The sequence below is a fragment of the Grus americana genome, chromosome 28 (assembly GCF_028858705.1).
Source record: "Grus americana isolate bGruAme1 chromosome 28, bGruAme1.mat, whole genome shotgun sequence".
Lineage (NCBI taxonomy): Eukaryota > Metazoa > Chordata > Aves > Gruiformes > Gruidae > Grus > Grus americana.
Window position 1 is genome coordinate 4,878,942 of NC_072879.1, and position 20,189 is coordinate 4,899,130.

Below are 20,189 nucleotides of genomic sequence, written 5' to 3' on the forward strand. Positions count from 1 at the left end.
GCCAGCGGGGCAGGGACAGGGGACAGGACAAACCCGCCAGAGCCACCCCCCACCCCCCCCTCCGGTGAGGGGGGGGACGATAAGGGCGGCCCCCACCCACGACCGGAGCGGCGGAACACTTCTAAACACCCACCATTACGCTCCAGAGTGAACAGCCCCTTCAGAGCGGTTCCCTGCAGGTTGCCAGGTTCATCCGCACGGAACACCGGCTGCCGTGGGGCACCCAGCCCGGCAAGATTTTAGGGAAGATTTTGAATTAATAATATTTAAAAAAAAAACCAAAACAATTAAAGGAAGAGACAGAAAGAAAAGAAACGCCTTTGATCAACAGACCCCCCCCGGGGCTCCCAGGGGCCTCTGCTCCGGCCCGGCAGCCCAGCACCCCTGGGATTTCCCCATTTCTCCCCTTTTTTTCCCTTAAATAACCCAGCTCAGCCCCTCACAGAGGCCCCTCACCCCCACCTCCCCCCCCCCCCAGCCAGTGGGAGCCCCAGGGGGGGGCCCAGAGGGTTTTTGGGGGGGGCAGGGGTTGGTCTCATTACCCTGTTCTGCAGGTGGGGAAACTGAGGCAGGACGGGGAAACCCGGCTGTCAGGGGGGCCTGAGGGGGGAACACCACACACGCGGGGGGGTGGAGGGGGGGCGCAGGGGGACGGGGTGGGTGCTGGGGGGAGGGGGGGGCCCAGGCTGCACCCCAGGGCTGGGCCCTGCCACGCGCCGGCAGCCGCCCGGTCGTCGGCTGCTTTCGTTTTCCCCCGCCGCAGCCAGGGGCACACCCAGAGCCCCCCCGCCTAGAGATGAAGCCCCAGCATGGCCCCCCGGCCCCCCCCAAAGGTCCTCCCCACCCCGGGGTCACCCAAACCACCTACAACACAGACACAGAGAGCACCTACATATGTCCGGGGGGGGGGCGCAAGACCCCCAACCCCCCCCCCCCCAATCCCGTCCCACCAAAAGCCGCAGGGCTGGGGGTACCCCTTCCTCCAGCCCTGCCTGGGCCCCTTCCTTCCTCCCTGCACCCCAAAACCCCGCCCTGCCGCAGGGGCCGTGCTCGTGCCGGGCCCAGGGACCCCGGGGGACCCCCACCGAGATGCCCAGCCACCATCACCGAAACCTGCCGTGGCTCCCATGGGTGCAGTGAGTTTATCCTGGTCTCTGCAGGACCACCCAGACCCCCGGGGGACCCCACAGCACCATGAGAAGCAAAGCCAGGACCCCCCCCAAAGTGCCACCACATCAGGGACCCCATGGCAGGGACAACCCAGCAGCAAGATGGGCGCTCAGCGTCGCCTCCACAGAGCCCTGGCACGGCTAACGGCACAAGAACTCCGCAAAATAAAGTTATTTTTCAATTCTGGGCAGGATACAGATTTGGCTAAGGCTGCCTCGGGCTGGCAGAGCCCAGCTTCACCTCTCCCTGCTTCTTTTCACCCCAAATATTTAAAAGCTGCAAATATTTCCCCCCCAAGTATTTCAGAGCCGATCCCGACTCCCCTGGGGCGGGATTTCGGGCATCGCACCGTGCTCAGACCTCGCATCCTTTCCGGCTGGGGCTGCCTTGTGCCAAGATAATTCCATTATCGCCTGCTTCCTCTGGAGGCAGCCGATGGGCAGCGTGGCGAGAGCCACCGGCACGTCCCGGCACGGCCGTGTCCCCAAGCGCGGTCAGTGACATCAGGGTTCCATCTCTGCAGAGGTTAAAGCCACTCGGGGCACAACCAAGAAGAGAAAAGGCCTGTAAATGTAAAGTGCCATTTATTTTATTTTTTTTTTTTTCCATGATGAAAATACCGAGTTTAAAAAAAAAAAAAATAAAAATTGCACCAACAAAACGCTCGATACGCTTTCTCCTCCTCCTCCAAAACCCAGCACCAAAACCAACTGAAAATATCCTAAAGCTTTATGAACTGTCCCCGTTCCCCATCTCCCATTTCAATTAAGAGGCAAAACCGTAACGACAAGCACCCCCGCGGCTCCAGGGTGCTTTGCCCACGCATGAGCTGAGCCAGCAAGCACAGACACCTCCCCCCCCCCCCCAAATTTGGGGTCTCCCGCCCGGGGTTTGCCTTGGGGGGGACACGCAGCTGCCCCCGGCGCTTGCCCCAAGCCAGGGAAGGGGAAAGAAAAGGGTACGAGGGGTTTGGGGTTACCAAATCAGGGAGCTTATTTCTGGGGGGCTGTCACAGCGGGACCCGAGCACAGGCAGAGGGGATGTCAGCCGCCAGCCCAACGGGGCAAAAACACCCAGCCCGAAAAGATGGAAAACACAAAAAAAAAAAAATCCTACCAAGCTTCCAAAAATCATCTCCTTGTAGGGGGGGCTTGGGGACCACAGACTCCCATGTGGGGGGGAACAGGGGAGCGAATCACCTGAAAATCCACAAATGTGGCGGAAAGGGAGGTGACAGCGGGGAGCTGCCACCCCCACTGCGCAGCCGGTGCCGGCGGGGACGGATCCGGCCACTCCACCGGGGCTCAGCCCCCCCAGCACCTTTGCGAGGTCCTTCCCGGGCAGGAGGGGACGCGACGGGGAGGTGTGGGGCAGGGAGGGACGGTCAGGCCGAGGTGGCCATTGGAAAATGCGTGGGCCTCAGCACAACGCCGGTCTCGCTGGGTGGGTTCATCCCCTCCCTGCGACGCCCAGCCTAGGCACCCCGCTCCTCCCGGCGCGGGGAGGGGAGCGGGGGGCTCCGACAGGGAGCCCTGGGGCTTTGCTAAAGCCACGATGGCCGAGGTCGCTCCTGGGATGGGCGAGAGGAGCTGGAGAGGGAAAACCGGCAGCCTGGAGGGGTTTCACCCGTCCCCAGGAGATGGTGGGGGTCAGGAGAGGGACCCCACTCCCGGGCTCTGCCCTGGCCACGGTGGGCAACCGGGCTCCAGCTCCCACCTCTCTGCTCGGGCAGGAGCCGGGGAAGGGAAATCCGTGCTCTCCCCCTGGCACCCAGAGGTGGAGGGGCCGCAGTCCCGGGAACGCCGCAGTGCCGCCAGCCGAGAGCTCGGCCTGCGCTCAACCCATCAAGACCCTTCACTAAATATCCAGTGCGCAACAAGAAGAGGCTTTAAAAAACCAACCGTTTCAAAAGAAAACAAAAGAAAAACACAAATCTCTCCTCTCCTCCACCCGCAGAGGGGCTGGGAGGGAGCTCACCGCTACGCTCTTCTCCGGCTCAGCCATAAATCACCCCGCAGAGCTCCTGCCCACATCGGCAGGGTGCCCACCTCGTCCCTGGCCACCCCGGGCAGGACGGTGACACCGTTTCGGGCCACCCTAGATAGGGTTTCTCCATTCCTGGCCCCACCGATTTCTCCGCCCCGGAGCCCACGTGAAAACCAGGGAGGAGGCAAAACATCTGCCGTGCAGGTCCACCGTCTCACACACACACATGCAAGCGTGCACACGCACACACCGTTATGTTCTTTTTTTTTTTTAAACCCAAGTGAACACGTTTCAAAAAAAAAAAAAACCCCAAAAAAAAAAAATTAACATAAGCAGCACCACATTTCCCAAGTGTCAGGAGCTCCAGAGCTGGAGCAGAGGCCTGGAACACCCCCACATCAAAAGAAACCAACCCTGCTTTGGCTGGGGGTCGGCCGATAAGAGACGCTTCTGAGGGGACGGTGCTTTGCCGCTGGGACGCGAGGCGAGAAGGGGCCGGGGAGAAGGAAGGAGGGCAGTTCTGTCATTTACTGAAGGGGAGGAAATGGTGACAGAGGCAGATGTACTGACACCAGGCGGTCGGCTCGGCCCTCACATGGCAGCGCGGGTGGGCGTGCTGGGCTGGTTCAACCGCAGCGTTTTGCACAGCCAGCCGGCGAAATCCACCTCCTCCACTTCGGAGCGTTTGATGAAGGTGTGACTCTGAAAACGAAGGGAAAAAAGGATTAGGAGCATCGCCGGCTGCTCCCCGGCTCCCAAAACCCGGCCCCGTGCCGTTGGGCTAGACCCCGGAGAAGCGACAAGATCCTGGTGCGACGGCTCAGGCTGCTCTCAGGCGGCGAAAGCAGATTTTGAGATAGTATTTGGTTCTTGTAGCCCCGTGGCTGGGTTTTTAAGCCACGTAGTCGACACAGGCAGGGGAGTAAGGAAGGTTTAAAGAAGAGCAGAGCCTGCGTGGCCCCCAGACCAAAACGCTGCTCCGTACGGGCAGGCAGAGGAAGGTGCTGCAGCTCCCCGTGGTCCTCGCTTGCCCCTGGACAGCAAACCCTGCTCCCCCAGGGGCAGAAGGTAACGGAGAAGCACAGGCAGGACAGGACAGGACAAGCTTCGCACAGGGGCAGGGAGCCACAAGGACACAGGTCACCTCCTTCGCAAGGGCTGCGCGGGAGCACCCGGACATAGCTCAGGGGCTCGGCACGATGCAAGGGGGAAAGCTGAGGTCAGCATGGTTAAACTGGGCTCACAGACTGGTTTGGGTTGGAAGGGACCTCACAGCCCACCCAGTGCCACCCCTGCCATGGGCAGGGACACCCTCCACTAGCCCAGGTTGCCCAAAGCCCCATCCAACCTGGCCTTGAACACTGCCAGGGAGCCAGGGGCAGCCACAGCTTCTCTGGGCACCCTGTGCCAGGGCCTCAGCACCCTCACAGGGAAGGATTTCTGCCTCACATCCCATCTCCATCTCCCCTCCTGCAGCTTCAGGCCATCCCCCTTGTCCTGTCACTCCCTGCCCTTGTCACCAGCCCCTCTCCAGCTTTTCTGGAGCCCCTTCAGGGACTGGGATGGGCTCTAAGGTCTCCCTGGAGCCTTCTCTTCTCCAGGCTGAACCACCCCAACTCTCCCAGCCTGTCTCCGCAGCAGAGGCGCTCCAGCCCTGGGATCATCTTCGTGGCTTGAGCAGGTCCACATGTCTTATGCTGGGAACCCCAGAGCTGGACGCAGTACTCCAGGTAGTCTCACCAAAGTAGAGGAGGAGAATCCCCTCCCTCGACCTGCTGGCCACGCTGCTTTGGGTGCGGCCCAGGACACGGTTGGCTTTCTGGGCTGCGAGCACACATCGCCAGCTCACATTCAGCCCATACGTTCATCTGCCCAACTCAGGAGGCAAATGTTTGTCCCAGGCACCTCCGCAGACCTAGGACAGCCGGGTGGTTCCCATCCCAGGCTCCGCATGGGTTAGATACGATCGCTGCCTTTGAATCAAAGGTGAGTCACTCCCGGGCTCTATTTAGCTCATCTTAAGCTCAGCCTGGGAGTTTCCAGCCTTTTGAGCAAGAGAAGCACAGAGTGACGGGGCAGCAGTTTGCAGATCCGGCGCAACCCCACTGCAGAAAGAAAATTACTCTCCGCACTTACCATCAGCATCTTCAGATCTGCCCGTTCTGCTGGATTTTTAATTAAGCTGAAATGAGAAGAACAAGAGAGCAAAACCAACGCTGAGACATTTTCTTGTGGGAAACTGGTTATCTAGCCGGAGAGGTCTCCAGCTTCACCGAAAGCCACTTGGCCTCCCGGCTGCTTTCCCCAGGAGCCTGGCAGCACGGAAACGGCTCAGAAACATCATCTCCAACAGCCCAGCTCCTAGCGAGAGCTGCAGGATCCGTCTCTTCTAGACCGTGTGGACGAACTGCGCCCTGCAAATGGAGAAGGAGGACCCAACGTTTGGCAGGCGTTAGCGATTTTTGTAATGCCCAATCTCTGTGATTTAACGGGAGCTGCGGCAGCATCTTCAGGTGTCCCCCCCACTGCATGGGAAGGTCTGGAAGTCGATGGTGCACGCCTGGTGCCTGCGAGGCTGTGGCGTGACTCACAGCCCCGGCAATCTGCTCCACCATCCCCCTGCCAGGCTCATATTTAGAAGGTGCTGCGATACCGCTGAGCATCACCACAAATAAACCGCTTTTATTCCATCCCTTTCCAAGGCAGGAGTTCCCAGCACAATGCAGGATGACACTGCAGCCAGGGAGAGATCACCTACAGAGCACGGAGAATATTGCGTTACGCTGAACGTTTTGGGTGGAGCGGCAGGCAGCCTTGCAGAGCTCTCAGGGAGCACGGTACAGGCCTCCACCTTCAGCCGTAAGCAGAAATCCTTACCATTTATTTACAAACTCCTGGAAATCTTGCGTGAAAACTCCATTCGGCAGCTTGGGAGGTGGCTGCAGAGAAAAAGAGAAGGGTTTTCTGCATCACTGTGTGTTAATGGGTCAAAAAAAACCCCAAAAAACACCCAATCCGTGGCACCTCCAGTCTTTGATGAGCTGCAGAAAAGCTGTGCCCTACAGCCATCCTCCTCCTCCTCCTCCTCGCTGTCCTTTGCAACCAGGGAACTGCTCCCTGCCGTTTCTCAGCACATCGCCGGGCTGGCAGCAAACTGCTGCCCCAGCACCGCGTGCGGCTGGGGGGACCCCAGGCTGAATCACTCCCAAAACTCCGCAGACCAAAACTGCAGCGTGACAGTTCTGGATCCAACCTCGCAAATCCCAGCCCTGGCAACGCCCACGGCGGACAAAGCCAATCCAGAAATGATAACTGGGGATCAGCTCCCATCGCCTTGGAAGGAGAAACCGCTCTTTCCACTTGCTGGTGGGATGGACCCAACCTTGCAAGTCTGGTAGGACATTTCAGCCTGGGAATTTAGTAATGGTCACCCTCGTCCAAAGGGCTTCATCAGAGAAAACGTGCGTGACCTCAGCATCTGCGCAGAGGAGCTGGTCATTACAGAGCTCAAGAGCTCCCCTCACTGCTCTCCTCTTTCAAGGATATTAAGAACTTCCCCCCGCAGAGGCTTACTTCAAAACCAGAGATGCTTTTGCAATACAAAGAGATGGGAAGAGGGAATGGAGGAAGAAGGAAAGGACATCAGTGCAGCTCAGAGGGGCTATCAAAAAGCCCGTTAAAGCAAAAGTTCTGGAGCCCACCCTGACTCAGCAGCAGACACGACACTGTGGTACCTCAGAGAAGCCCAGCAGAGCCAACAGTAAAGAAACACCCACCTCATTAACTATATAATCCAGCAGTTCAAAGATGGCCATCGCAGGCCGGCTGTCCATCCCATGGCCTGCATGGTTAAGATGACAAAAACAGCGGTGAGAGGCTGTTCAGGGACAGCGAAGGGCTTCATTTCGTGTGAAAAGCACGTGTGGGACTTCTGCTGGGAGAGGCAGAGGCAACCCACTTGGGAACTGACTCGCGGTTAAAAAAAAAATAAAAAAAATAACCAAAACACATTCCGAAATTTCAGATTTCTTTCATCGTGCCTATAGTCCAGATTTATTTCCTAGCTTGGAGCATTTGGAGAGTACCAGACCATCTGCTGTGGCAGGCTGGCAGCACTTCTAGAGCCTTCTGCTTCCAAGCAAATGGCTCAAGCGGAGCCTCCTTCAAACACCCGTGCCAGTTTGGTGCTTCTACGAGAGCTCCCAGCAAAACTGTTCCCAAAAAGCTGTCCCCAGCTTGCAAGGAACCTGTTGGGAGCATGGGCAGAGCCTGAGGAGCCACGTGGGCTGTGACGGTGTCCCTCAAAGGATCTCCTCCAAGGGGTCCACGTGCCAACAGCCTACGACGTCCCCAGCACGGGGTGCTTTGCTGCGTGGCTTGAACCTTCTCATGGGACACAGGAGGGTCTAAAGGCAGAGCTCTTAAAAACCTTGACAGACCCTGGCTGGCATCCCAAGAGCCATCTCCTCACCTCCCCGTGCAAGACCAGCCTCCCGCCGGTGCTCATTAGGAATTAAACCTCCACGGTAGAGTGGATTCTGCCGGAGCACTGACATTGTTCCGGCTGCTCTGCAGAGAGGGGCCTCCCTACAAGCACTCAACTCCCCTCCACAACCTCATCCAAAACGACCTTTGGCTAACCCAGCCGGACCGAACAAAACCCGACCCCTTCTCCCCCACGTCTGCACGTTGTTTCCAATGTATACGACAGCCCCTACCACTGACGGGGCGTCCTGGGGGCCTGGCCCGCGGCGAGATGCTGTGAGATTCTCCCTCTGCCCCGTCTACCACAGGACGGCCAAATATTGCTTCCAGTTCCTTGGAGTCTGGCGGGGGGATTGGGTACCTTCCGATAGACAGCTCCACTAACGACAGACCCATGCTCCAGATGTCGGACTGGACCGAGTAGTGGGTGCCCTGCAACCGCTCGGGCTGGAAGGAAAGATCCCAGAAACATATGTATTGGTATTCTGAATCGATGTGAAGTCATAAATACCGTGCACTGAAATTAAATAGATGAGACTCGATATCCTGACGGCCTTTCCATCTCAGCTCTTCACCTCTCCAGGGAAAGGTCTGTCCCAAAGGGGTCATGCGCAAAGGGGATGCAAAAGAAAGATCACGTGCAAACGTAAAGCACTTGTATACATCTGATCAACAGCTACAGTTGAGCAGCATTTACAGCTGCTTATACTTAGGAGTTCAGAGTACACAGTAGGAATCTAGTGCTCTGTACACCAAGATCTAATAAACTCGATTTATTAACCTTGTTTGGTGTGTCCCCCCCCACCCCACTCGTTCCTGTTAATACCCAAGAAGAATCTGAGGAGCAGAAAATCTACTCTGGGCTCTTACCATTGAAAGAAAAATTTAAAGAAATATATGTACATAATACATATAAAAAATATTTAAATCAAATGCAAGTCATCCATACTGGCAGGTTTGAGTCAGCTGTGCAGACCCAGTGGCTGAGTGCAAAGGAGATATTACTTTTAAATAGCCCCTGTCTAACTATAACTGTACTGGAATAACCATTCCCAAAATATGAGAGCAGCTCAGACCTAAGCACAGAAGCGTAGCCTGACAGCTTCCCTACTAACCCACCGCTCGTCCCCAGCCACGACCACACACGGTGCGGGGAGAAGACCCTCCCCCCGGCTCTGCCTTTCAGCCAGCAGGTCCTGGGGACTTGGAGCCAGCCAGGAGGGAATTTTGTTGTCGTGGACACCATACTATCTGCAGATGAGCCAACAATGATGATTCTTCTCATTTAAAGGAGAGGCACAGCCAGCTCTTCCTGCAGTTCACTCTGGCTTTAATTCCCCATTAGCCTCCACCAAACCCCTCCTGCCCCTGACTGGTTTTACCCCCATTCTGCCAGCGAGCGCACGCAGTCAGAGCGGGAGGAGGCGAGCGTACCAGCATCTGCGTCCCCTCTGCACTCCGTTTCATGGACGGAGCTTCGTACACAGAAAGATTTTTTTTTCAACCCACAAATACTCGCCAAAATAAAAATATGGAAGTATTTGTAAGATCTGAAATGTCTTTGCAAGTCTCTGCACTTCCACTGCTATCCGGGCACAGGTTGGAGCCAACAGGACCCCAACTCCTCAAGAGGATGCGGAGGCGTCTGCTTCTCCGCACAGCACGGTGCCTTGACGCACGGGGCTCGCCCCCGACGCAAACAAGGGACAGGGCAGTCCGGGTGAGGATGGAAACACAGAGCAAAACCGTGAGTGAAATGGACTCTACACATTGATTCTGTAAGAGCTGAGTTGAACCTACATTGGAAAAAAAGAAAAAAACCCAGAGGGAAAGTTGAAAGGAACTTACAGACATGTAGGACCGAGTTCCCACAAAAGAGTTTGCCATGGAGTCAATGAGTTGGCCGCTGACCCCGAAATCACACAGCTTAATTTCTCCTCGAGAATTAACCAGGATGTTAGAAGGCTTCACATCTGACAACAGGAAGAGAGAAGAGCGTAAACACGACTCTAGGTAAAACACAGGGCCCCTGTACCGCGGGCAGTTATTTTTAGGTTCCTCCTCTCACCTCTGTGCATGATTTGGTGCTTCTCTCTCAGATACGCCAAGCCTCTCAGAACCTAGAAGGAAACCAAAGGCAGGACGAGATCAGAGCTGGGAAGGGAAGTGCTCTCCCTTTGGCAGGACACGTTGCATAAACTCCGGGTGCCGCCACGCTGCAGCTTGGGGAGGAAAGCTGCCCCATAGCATCCACGTGTTTCAGGGTTTGCAATTTATCACCACGTCAATCACAGATCTTGAGTTTACCGCCCGAGAAAGCTTCTCCCAAATCTTCTCCAGGAGAAGGCAACACCGGCCAGCGCAGCGCAAGGGGTCGGAGCTATGGAAAGTGGTTGGGAATACGCTTCCCCCCTCCCCTCTCACACACACCACCTCCTCTTGCCCCAGGTCAGGACAGGAAAGTGCATATGGGGAAACAAAGAAAGCTTCCTCAGGCAACACAAGCATTATTCCCAAACTGTGCCCAGAAAATCCTTCCCAGAAGCCCGAAGAGCGACTGTAACTCACCGCTATACTGACTTTCCCCAAGATTTCCTCGGGAATTCTTTTGGCTTCTTTCAACACTTGATCCAGAGAGCCGCCATCCTAAAATAAAGAACATCGAAGTGATCAACACACCAGTCCTCAGCAGGAAAACAGAGCAGCTGGCTGTACAGACAAGCATGCCCAGGGAGGGCGAGCGGTATATGCGCAGTACACAACATCCCAGCTCAGCTGTCTGCACCAACTGGGCATCAAGCACACTCCTTTTACAGCAGGGGTAAAAAAAAAAAAAAAAAAAGATATCTGGTGATTAGAGCTCAAGCTTCTCACTGAAAACTACTTTAATGCTATCTTCTATCAGCTCTACTTCTTGCTATTAGTTCTCAGCTTCCTTTCCCCCCAGCGGGAAACGCAAAGATGATGCTGTCAGCACTGATCCGGAGGAGCGACAACACTATTCTCTGCCAGAGACAACAGAGAACGCACATCGTGCTTCACAGCGAGCTCTGTAGAGCAGCAGGTTTACAACATTTCCGTTCGGCCAACCCCCAGACCTCTGCTTCCGCTTTCCAAAAAGTCGATCTCTCTGTCATTTCGATGCCTAAGCAGGCAGCTCCTGCCTGCAGCTCCTCCCGGGAGCACAGTGGCCTTGCTGCAGCCAGAGCAAGGAGCCATCGCAGCTGCCAGCACCCTGTTTCATCCGCAGTTTCGAGGCCCAGGGAGACGCGATTTAGAACAGTCCTGCGAGCAGCAGTTTGCAGAGGAGGAGCAGGGACTCACCATGTGCTCCATGCAGATGGAAATCTCTCCATCGCTGTAGAAAGCTCCGTAGAACCCCACGATATATGGGGAATTACACTCATGCAGCACCTGCAGCTCTCGAATAATCTGATTTCTGATGGCCGGTTTGATTTCTAAATGAATCAGCTGCCAAGAAAGAAAAAAAAAAAAAAATATATATTCAAAGTGTAACGCCTGGAAAAGAAAAAGCAACTTACAGGAACCATGTGAGCAAGTCCTGAGTGTTGGAAAGAAACAGAGTTTACATCAAAGCAGAGTTTCCCTTGAAGACTTTTTACCATTTGCAGACTAACATTAAGGATAAAGGAGAGGCAGAGCCCTGTGCAGCCTGTTAGCGACTGAAGCAACTGCCGGCCACGTAACAGGCGGAGATCGCAGGGATACAGAGCGGAAAGACAAGTCAGAGGTTTGATGCAGATCTGACTCAGCAGACAGGAACATTTTCACAAGTTCTGTAGGTGTTGTAAGAAGAGGTGCTCCGATATCAAGGAAACCAGAGAAAGTAAAATAAATAAATAAATAAAAATAAATTCATGAAGATTCTGCATGTGAAAGAGCAGTTGCTTTATTCCTTGGGCTCCTCGCGGTCAGTTAACACAGCTGTGGGTAGGGGAGTCAGAGGCTAGAAAATACAATGGCAGGTCAGAAAAAAGAGCCACTGTTACTGTAAGCTCTAGGACACCCAACCCCAGGGACATCTGTCCTTCCCGCAGACCTGCAAAGGCCGGTCTCTGCAGGAAGGACAGCAGCGCTGCAGCTCGCCTTCGCTTCAGTTACTGAACAGGGAGCTCCCATCAATCTCAAAACCACCCAGTGACACCCAGCGCTCCCAAATCAAATGCCCTGGAAGACTCCGAGAACTCAGCTCTGAGTGAAGCCACCTAGAGAAGGGGATTTGCTCATGGAGACCCACTAAACCATCCCAACAGCAGGTCAGACCAGAGACGTCCAAGGAAGACGTCCTACAGACAAGTGGTTGCGCTGTCCTCGCCGAGCGCTGCCTTTCCTAATAGGCAGATGAGGGTTTTCTATTATAGGGCACCAGAGTAAAAGACGTCGCCTATAAGCCCACATTTGAGATGAATTGATGTCACCGCTGCTTGGAACTACCTTGGAGATCTGTTAAGTGGGCGGTGAGAGGCGAGGAACATGTGCATCCAACTCCTGTTTATGGAGGAACAGCCACCTGTCCCTCCACCCGCCATTTCCAGTCCTCAATAGCCATGACCTAGGATCCTCAAGAGATCCGCTTCCATCCAGTTTAGCTGAGTTCATTAAAAAACAGCTTCACTGGAAAAAAGAACAAACTTATGTTTTCACACAAGGTGCTCCAAACCCCAGGGACGTGTCGCAGAGAGCGTGGCCTCTCCCAGGGGACCCGGAGACAGGCAGAGCGGCCAGGTCGCTCACAGAGCCGAAGCAGGAGAGGTTCCACCTAAAACCTAGCTGGGAGCAGCTGGGGCCACGTTCCTGACCCAGCCGAGGCGGTTAGGGTGCAGATGGGCCACTGCAGAGAGATCCCAACCGAAACCGGCTCTCCTAGAGTCGGAGCGAGCGCCAGACGCTCTCCAGCATGACACCACAGCCCGCTCCTCCTGCTCCCCCATTACCTTCCGTGCCATAACGAGCCCTGAGGGTTTGTGCTGCACTTTGGTGACCACGCCGCCATTGCCAGCCCCCAATTCGGAGATCCTCTCGAAGTCATCGTCCTTCAGCTCGCCCACTTTGGCTTTCTGCGTGAGGAAAGCTTCCAGGCGCTTCTTCTGCTGCTCGTCCAGCTCCAGTTCCTCGAGCTTCTTCTGAAGGTCCACCAGGTTTGCCCTGGAGAGGGGAGGAGGAGACAGGAGGGGCCGTCAGGAGACTGCAAGGGCAGCGCCAGAGAAAGAGGGATGGTTTGGCTTTTGGGGTTTTTTTAGGGAAGTGGAGGGAAATAACTGAAAATCATCATCTGACACTCACTCAGCCCCTGATATAGCAACAAGACTAAAGCAAAGCTCTGGAGAGAGGCAGGGCTCAGCTCCGGTGCTGACAGGGTCACACCGACAGCGAGACCCATGGTGCAATATCTGCCCAACACGCACATCTCCTCTGGAGAGGAGCTTTAGTGCAGTCAGCTGTTTTGGGAAAGCCAAGGAGTAGGGAAAATCCTGCAACCCTTAAAGAGGCAGCACGGCTCAGCCTGGAGAGAACGGCAGCACCACCAACCTCTCCCGCTCCCGACACGGGAAGCCAAGCTTGGGTTTCACTGCGAAACACGAGAAGGGCTTTGCGAGGTGTCCAGCAGCCCCTTGCTCTGTCACCCCCCCCCCCCCCCCGCCACCCCCCAAACCCGTGGAGCACAAAGGGGTGCCTGTGCTCCCCCAGCACCTGCTGCTGAGCTCCCACCGCCCGCGCAGGCTCCAGCTGCTCTCCCCCAGTTGCTGCCCACCCCGGACCGCCCGCTCCCACCCAGGGCGATGCGTTGGGATGGGCTCACCCCTCAGCACCCCCATGCCACGCTCGGCCCGTGCCCCCCTCCCTCTCCACCAGCCTTGGCCCCGCACATCCCGCCCACCGAGCGCTGCCCCCTCGCCCCAGGCCCAGGGCCCCAGCCCAGCCCCGGCCTGCGCACCCAGGCCCGGTCCCCACGCACCCCAGGCCTCAGCTGCGCCCAGACCTTCCCCCAGGCTCCTCCGTCGTCCCTGCCACCCCCCCCCCCCCCCGCCCCCAGCACCCCACTCCCCCCGACACCCCCGGGCTGGGCCCCCTCCCAGCCCTGCCTTGGGCCCCCCCTCCAGGCCCGCTGTCCCCCGAGCCCCGGCCACGGCGCAGGCTGGGCGGGCCCCGCCGCCACTCACTCACTCGGCGGAGCCGTCGGGGCTCGGCCCCTCGGCAGCGCTGGGGGCGATGTTGAGGGCCGGCAGCACCGGCTTCCTCTTGGCCGGCATGGCCGGGCCGGGCCGCGCCTGCGGGGCCTAGCGGGGGCGCGGCCGCGCGGCGCGGGGGCGCGCGGGGGCGTGGCTAGAGGGGGCGTGGCCGCGCGGGGCCTATCGGGGGCGCGGCCGCATGGTGCGGGGACGCGCGCGAGGGGCGGGGTTTTTGGAGCGGGTGGGGGAAGAAGGGGCGGGGTCTGAGAGTCGCGGGCGAAGGGGCGGGGACGAGGAATCTCGCGAGAGCTGGCTGAGGGGAGGGCGGGGCCGGGGCGGGCGGCCCTGGGAGAGGGGGCGGGGCCTGGGAGAGGGGGCGTGGCCTGGGTGAGGGGGAGGCAGCGGGCAGCCCCTCCCCCCCTCCCCCGCGCTGAGGGAGCGAGCGCTAATTGCCGTGTCAGTAATTAGCGACCCCACGAGCAGGAGCCCCCCAGCTCCTGCCTGTCCTGCCCAGCCCCTGCCTGTCCTGCCCAGCCCCTGCCCAGCCCACCGCCTGCCCGAGCCACCCTCCTGCCTGAACCCCAGGCAGCAGGCCCGGGGCACGCTCGAGGGCCTTAACGAAGCCGGGCAATTAGCAGCCTCCACGGCGCCGGGCGGGCGGGTGCCCTTTGCTCGGTTCCAGGGGCTCCCGTCTCCACCGCCGAGCCATAAACCGGGGAGCGGCGAGGTGCCCTCACAGGGCTGCCGCGCGGCCGGAGGGCGTCGAGCGTCAGGGAGCGGGACACGGCCTTGTCCCCCCGCCACGCCTCGGCCACGCGCCGCCTGACTCACCCGTCCCGGCCCCACACCGCCCCACACCGCCCCACGGGCACGCGGGGGATCGTGAGGCGTCGGGCTCATCCGGAGGGCGACATGGGTGATGCCCTGACGGTGGGGTTGTGGTGGTGGTGGTGGGGGGTGAGCCCCCGGCAAACCGTAGCGTGTTCGGCCCCCCCAGGCAGCCGTGGGGGAAACGGAGGTGCGGAGGGGTGCGGGTGGCGGCCGGGCGGGCGGCAGAACCATGGTGTCCAGGCCAGCCCCTGCAGGGGGAACAAGGGTTGCAGTGGAGGAAGCCGTAACTGGTAGAGTCCAAGTCAATGTCTGCACCAGATGTTGTTCTCAACACCTATAAAATGTGATTAACGACAATACGCTTGTCTGAAAAAAAAAAGGGAAATCATCCCGAAAAATAGGTGAAAGTTCACGGCCAGCAGCAGCACCCGGACTTCGCTCACCAGCCCTGGGCCCCTCCTGCCCGGCTCGGCGGAGGAGGACAAAAACATTTGGCTAATGAGTGACGGAGCGGAGCGGGTCCATCCCCGGGGCGGCCCTGCTGTCGCTCACCACCATCCCCAATCAGGGACGGGAGATTTTGCAATCCAGGACGTTATTTCTGTGTAGTTGGAGTTTAAACTTTGCCACTTGGGTCAGGGCATCACGAAGGAGGAGGAGGAGGAGGAGGTGGCCGAGCTTGGTGTTCATCTTACTCCCTGCGCACTGAGGAGATTCAGAAGACAGGACGGGTCCGTGGAAGTGAGATCTCACACAGGTATGTCCTCGGCTGCTGGTGCTCAGTGGGGTCCCTCTACCCGATGGTCTCACGGGGCCATCAGGGCTCACTGGAAGGACTGAGGATGAAGGACGGGGTGCAATAAAGCCCCTTGCCTGGGTTGGCCAGCCAAAACATCATGGTAACGACAACCATCCCTAAACCTGGCTTAAGGGACACTTGAATCAACGCTTAATGGGTTGGGAAGGGCAGTTGAGTGATTGGTTGGGTGGAGTGGGTTGGGTAGTTGGGTGGTGGGTTGAGTGGTGGGTTGGGTAGTCGGGTGGTGGGTTGGTTGATCAATTAAACAGAGAGTAGACTGGTCAGTCAGTTGGTCAGTGGGTTGGGCATCTGGTCAGTCAATCTGTTGGTCAGTTGGCCAACTGGTTGACCATTTGGTCTGTTTCTTGATCGGTTCATTGATTTGGCTGGTCAACCAGTTGGTCAGTTGGTCAACTGGTTGGTCAGCGGGTCAGTTAGTTGGGTTGTCAGGCAGCTGATCGGCCGGTTGGGCAACTGGTCAGTTGGCCCGTTGGTTTTCTCTGAGTCCGCGGTCTTGAGCAGCGCCTGGGGTGGCAGTGGCAGAGCGGGGCTGAGTCCCCCTCCTCGGGGCCGGCCGGTGGCAGCAGTCTCCTCCCCCTTCGCTTGCCACCCAAAATGATTAACCTGATCTGCTGGAACGGTCACGCACATGGGACAGGGCTGGACGGAGGAGCTGACCCAGCCCTCGGCTCTGGGTGCTCATTCCGCTCCTGCACTTGGGGGGCACGGTGGGGCTGGGTGCCTGCAGGGAGCCCGTGGGTGCGCAGTTCTCTTGGGTGAAAAAATAGAGGATTTGGGAGTTTCAGCTGCTGGAAGGAGGTGGAGGGGGGCACCACTGCCGTGCCCCTGAGACCCTGCATGCCCGTGCTCTCCCTCCCGCACGCGTGCACGTAGGGCTTTGCCAGATGTGCCCACATGTGCTCACATACAGGTGCCGGCACGTGCGTGTGTCCGTGTTCACACACCCACGTCTGCGTGGGCACACACGCGCACGTTGCACAGTCACGTGGCTGCATAGACGCACAGCTTTGCACGCGCGTGTGTCAGCGTGGCCACGCGCGCATCCAGCCGTGCGCGCATCCACACGGTCACACACGTGCACACGCGTGTAGGTACACCTCCCTACGGTCCCGCACACGTGTGCCCGTGCCCAAACCTGCTCCCCGCTCCCTCTCAGCAGCCCCATGCCCGCCCCACGATTCGGGGTGCCCCTTGCGGGGGGGGTAGGTTGGTAGGCAATCACGGGGACCGGGTTCGGGACCTGACCCTGCCACCTCGCAGCCATGACCTCTGGCGTGGGCAGCCTCGACAGCCTCGACCTGCTGGACCTCCTCTTCGACCGCCAGGATGGGATCCTCCATGGTGTGGAGCTGGGGACGCCGCCGGGCGCCTGGCACGAGGACGGGGTGAGACCTCATCCCTGGGTCTGGCAGGACAGCCCCATCCCCACGCCTTGCCTGGCAGCTGGGACCGCCCCGCCGCACGGGCACCCCCCGTGGGCACCCTGGGGTGACAGGCATGCTCCGTTGGGCACCCCGGGGTGATGGGCACCCCATGGTGACGATCACCCGTGTCCCCGCAGCGTGCCCAGGACAGTGAGGACTTCCTCAGCTCCATCCTGGGCTCCAGGGACTCGGCGTCGGACTCTCCTGGCTGGTCCCCGGCCACCAGTGACAGCGGGGTCTCCGAGGACCCCCCCTCCGACAGCCCCCCCAGGTGCTGTGACAGGGGTCCCAGCGAGGTCCTGTACCCTTACGGCAACCCCTGCCGGGCTCTGCCCCTCCCGGGGGGAGCCGGGGTCCTGCACCCCGAGGTCTCCATCGACCTGGGTGAGCCACAGGGAGAGACCGGGCGAAGGACCAGGCTGGGGACACTGGAGGGACTGGGGGAGACTGGGGACACTGGGGAGCTGAGGGGGACAGGGGGGCTGGGGTCCGTTTGGGATAGCGAGGAAATTAGGGGAGCTGGGGGGACTGGAGGGAACTGGGCAGACTGGGGAGAACTGGGAGGTCTGGAGGACCTGGGGGGAAGCTGGTGGGGAAGTGGGGAAAGCCTGGGAACTGGGGTGAACGGGGCAGACTGGTGTTGGTGGGGGAGACTGGAAGAGGAGAGAGGTTTGGGGGGACTGGGGGTGCCGAGGTGGGCTGAGTGGTGCAGGGTGTTTGGAGGGGGGCTGGGGCAGGACCAGAGGGACAGTTTGGGGGGACAGAGTCTGGGGCCACTGAACTGGTAGGTGGCAGCAAGTCACCGTAGCCCTGGGGCCATGGCAGGGTCAGGGACACTAGGGACAGAGGGGACGCAGACCGCTGACAGCCTCCGCTCTCCCCTCACCCAGACATGTGGCACCCCGGCTTCTTCCTGGAGGAGAGCCAGGACCTGCCCGTGGTCTCCCCGCCCGCATCCTGCACCCTCACCGTCAAGGACCTGCTGCTCTCGGGCAGCTCCGATGCCGTGAGTCCCCACCCTGGTGTCCCCATCCCTCCTTGTCCCCAGCCTCGTCCCTTCCTGGACAACGATCCCCTCCCCATTCCCGTCCCCGTCCCCACCCTTGTCCCTTTTCCCATACCGCAGTCCCATCCCTGTCCCCTCCTGGACCACGATCCCATCCTCATCCCCGCACCGTGGTCCCTGGGGTCAGGCGTGGGGTGACCCCGCTGCCCAGGGCCGTCACCCACCCATGGTCCCACAGCAGCCGCAGGTGCCCAGCTCCCTGCTGAGGCAGAGCCAGGGCCAGGGCCAGGAGCTGGTGCTGACGGAGGACGAGAAGAAGCTGCTGGCAAAGGAGGGGGTGTCCCTGCCCACGCAGCTGCCCCTCACCAAGGTGGGTCCCACCACGCCTGGGGAGGGTGGAGGGTCCCAGCCCCGGCGGTTCTGACCCCCTCTCCCGTCTCCCCCAGTACGAGGAGCGGGTGCTGAAGAAGATCCGTCGGAAGATCAGGAACAAGCAGTCAGCTCAGGAGAGCCGCAAGAAGAAGAAGGAGTATATCGACGGGCTGGAGAGCCGGTACAGCCCCCGAGCCCCTGCTCTGGGCACAGCCGCACACCGACCCTCGCCCCAGGCACCCTGGGGGCACCCGGCTGGCAGCGGCGGGTGCGCGGCTCCTTGCCAGCCCCCCCAGCCATCCCCCCGACCTCGTCTCCCTCTCCCTGTCCCGCAGGATGTCGGCGTGCACGGCCCAGAACCAGGAGCTGCAGAGGAAAGTCCTGCACCTGGAGAAGCAGAACTCGTAGGTGTTCCCTGGGCAGAATGGGGACAAGGGGGGGCAGGATGGGGCTGGAGGTCCCCCCACCCTCAGGGCAGGAGGAGCTTGGGGGTGCTCACTGGCTCTCCCTGTCCCCAGGTCCCTCCTGGAGCAGCTGAAGAAGCTCCAGGCCCTGGTAGTACAGTCAAGCAACAAGGCAGCGCAGACAGGAACCTGCATTGCGGTGCGTGGAGCCCCCAAACCCCCCCACGGCCTCCTTGCTTCCAGGGAGGGAGGCTCAGACCCACAGAGACGCGCTGGCAGGGGTGGATGGAAGGATGGACATGTGCTAAGGCAGAGGGATAACGCTCCAAGGATGGATGGATGAAGGGGTGGATGGATGGACGCACGCTGGCAGGGGCACGCGCACCGGGAGGGACGGAGGGATGCAGCCCCGGCTCTGCCACCAGCCCCCTCTCCGGGAGCTGTGTCCCAGAACCTCGTCCCCCCCACAGTGCGCACGGTGACGTCCCCCCCTCTGCCCCCAGGTCCTGCTGCTCTCTTTCACACTCATCGTCTTCCCCTCCATCAGCCCCTTCGCCCCCAGCAAGGCCAAGGCAGACGGCGACTTCGGACCCGTGCGAGGTGAGGGCCACGCCGGGGCTGTGCCGGGAGCTCAGGGCACCGAGTGGGGCCCTCACCCTCCTTCGCGCTCAGTTTTCTCCAGGTCCCTGCACAACGCGGCCGCCTCCCGCGTGGCTTACACACAGCCCCAAGCCAGGGACGAGAAGCCCCCAGAGCCGCTGTGGCCGGAGCACCTGGCTGAAGCCCCCGAGACCCTGCACGAAGCCTTCAGTGGCCGCACGTTCACCCCACGCCCGGACAAAGTCTCCCCCCGTAACAGCACGCAGCCGCTTGCCTCGGAAGGGCTGAGCCACGGGGACGGAGCCGACATCGTGTCTGGGGACAGCGCCGCACCGCACCACGGCCTGGCGTCGCTGGCTTGGAGCAAGGCTGACCGCAGCAGGCCCACGGTGCTGGAGCCAGCTGAGGAGCTTTGAGCAGCACCCAGGGACCACGGGGGACGCGATGGGGTGGCTCAGCACCTCATCCCCTACAGGACAAGCCTTCAGGGTGGCCCCCCCAGGATCTGCCTCCAGGCACAGGCAGATGCTGGACCCACTTGGCTTTGCTTATATCTGTGAACTGGGAAGATGAGACCAGTTCCCGTTGGCCTTACTGGGAAGGAAGGGGCTGCTCCTGCCCCCTGGGTGCAGCAGGAGTTGTGGAAGGGACACGGGGTCGCTCAGGATGGGGGAGAGGGAACTGTAGGGGCCCTGGGCTGGTTGGCTAGTGATGGTGCAACTGGTTGGTTTTGTTCTTTTTTTTTTTTTTTTTAAGCTTTATTTTCATCTCTAAATAAAAGGTATTTTGGAAAAAAAATCCACTTGTTTTAGTTTAATATGGGGTGATCCACAAGGTTTTAAAGACCCTTGGGCCAGGGATAGCTCAAGCCCAGCTGCCATAAGGCAACCAGGGTCCAGC

At 59.4% G+C, this 20,189-nt stretch overlaps 2 protein-coding genes across 2 annotated transcripts; one reads left to right on the plus strand and one right to left on the minus strand.

The window, feature by feature from the left end:
- Positions 1-1,743: 1,743 nt before the first annotated feature.
- MAP2K2 (mitogen-activated protein kinase kinase 2) lies at positions 1,744-13,986 on the minus strand. Its single transcript, XM_054805190.1, has 11 exons — positions 13,828-13,986; positions 12,597-12,807; positions 10,966-11,112; positions 10,210-10,287; positions 9,710-9,761; positions 9,490-9,614; positions 7,875-8,088; positions 6,933-6,997; positions 6,034-6,095; positions 5,293-5,338; positions 1,744-3,858 (listed from the first exon to the last, which is right to left on the minus strand). The coding sequence occupies exons 1-11, from the start codon at positions 13,911-13,913 to the stop codon at positions 3,748-3,750; spliced, it is 1,197 nt and encodes a 398-aa protein (XP_054661165.1). The 5' UTR covers positions 13,914-13,986; the 3' UTR covers positions 1,744-3,747.
- Positions 13,987-14,744: 758 nt separating this feature from the next.
- Positions 14,745-20,087, plus strand: CREB3L3 (cAMP responsive element binding protein 3 like 3). The gene is made up of 11 exons (XM_054805966.1): positions 14,745-14,762; positions 15,303-15,420; positions 16,744-16,868; positions 17,045-17,291; positions 17,798-17,913; positions 18,152-18,283; positions 18,360-18,466; positions 18,621-18,689; positions 18,804-18,888; positions 19,193-19,289; positions 19,362-20,087. The coding sequence occupies exons 1-11, from the start codon at positions 14,745-14,747 to the stop codon at positions 19,703-19,705; spliced, it is 1,458 nt and encodes a 485-aa protein (XP_054661941.1). The 3' UTR covers positions 19,706-20,087.
- Positions 20,088-20,189: the final 102 nt, after the last annotated feature.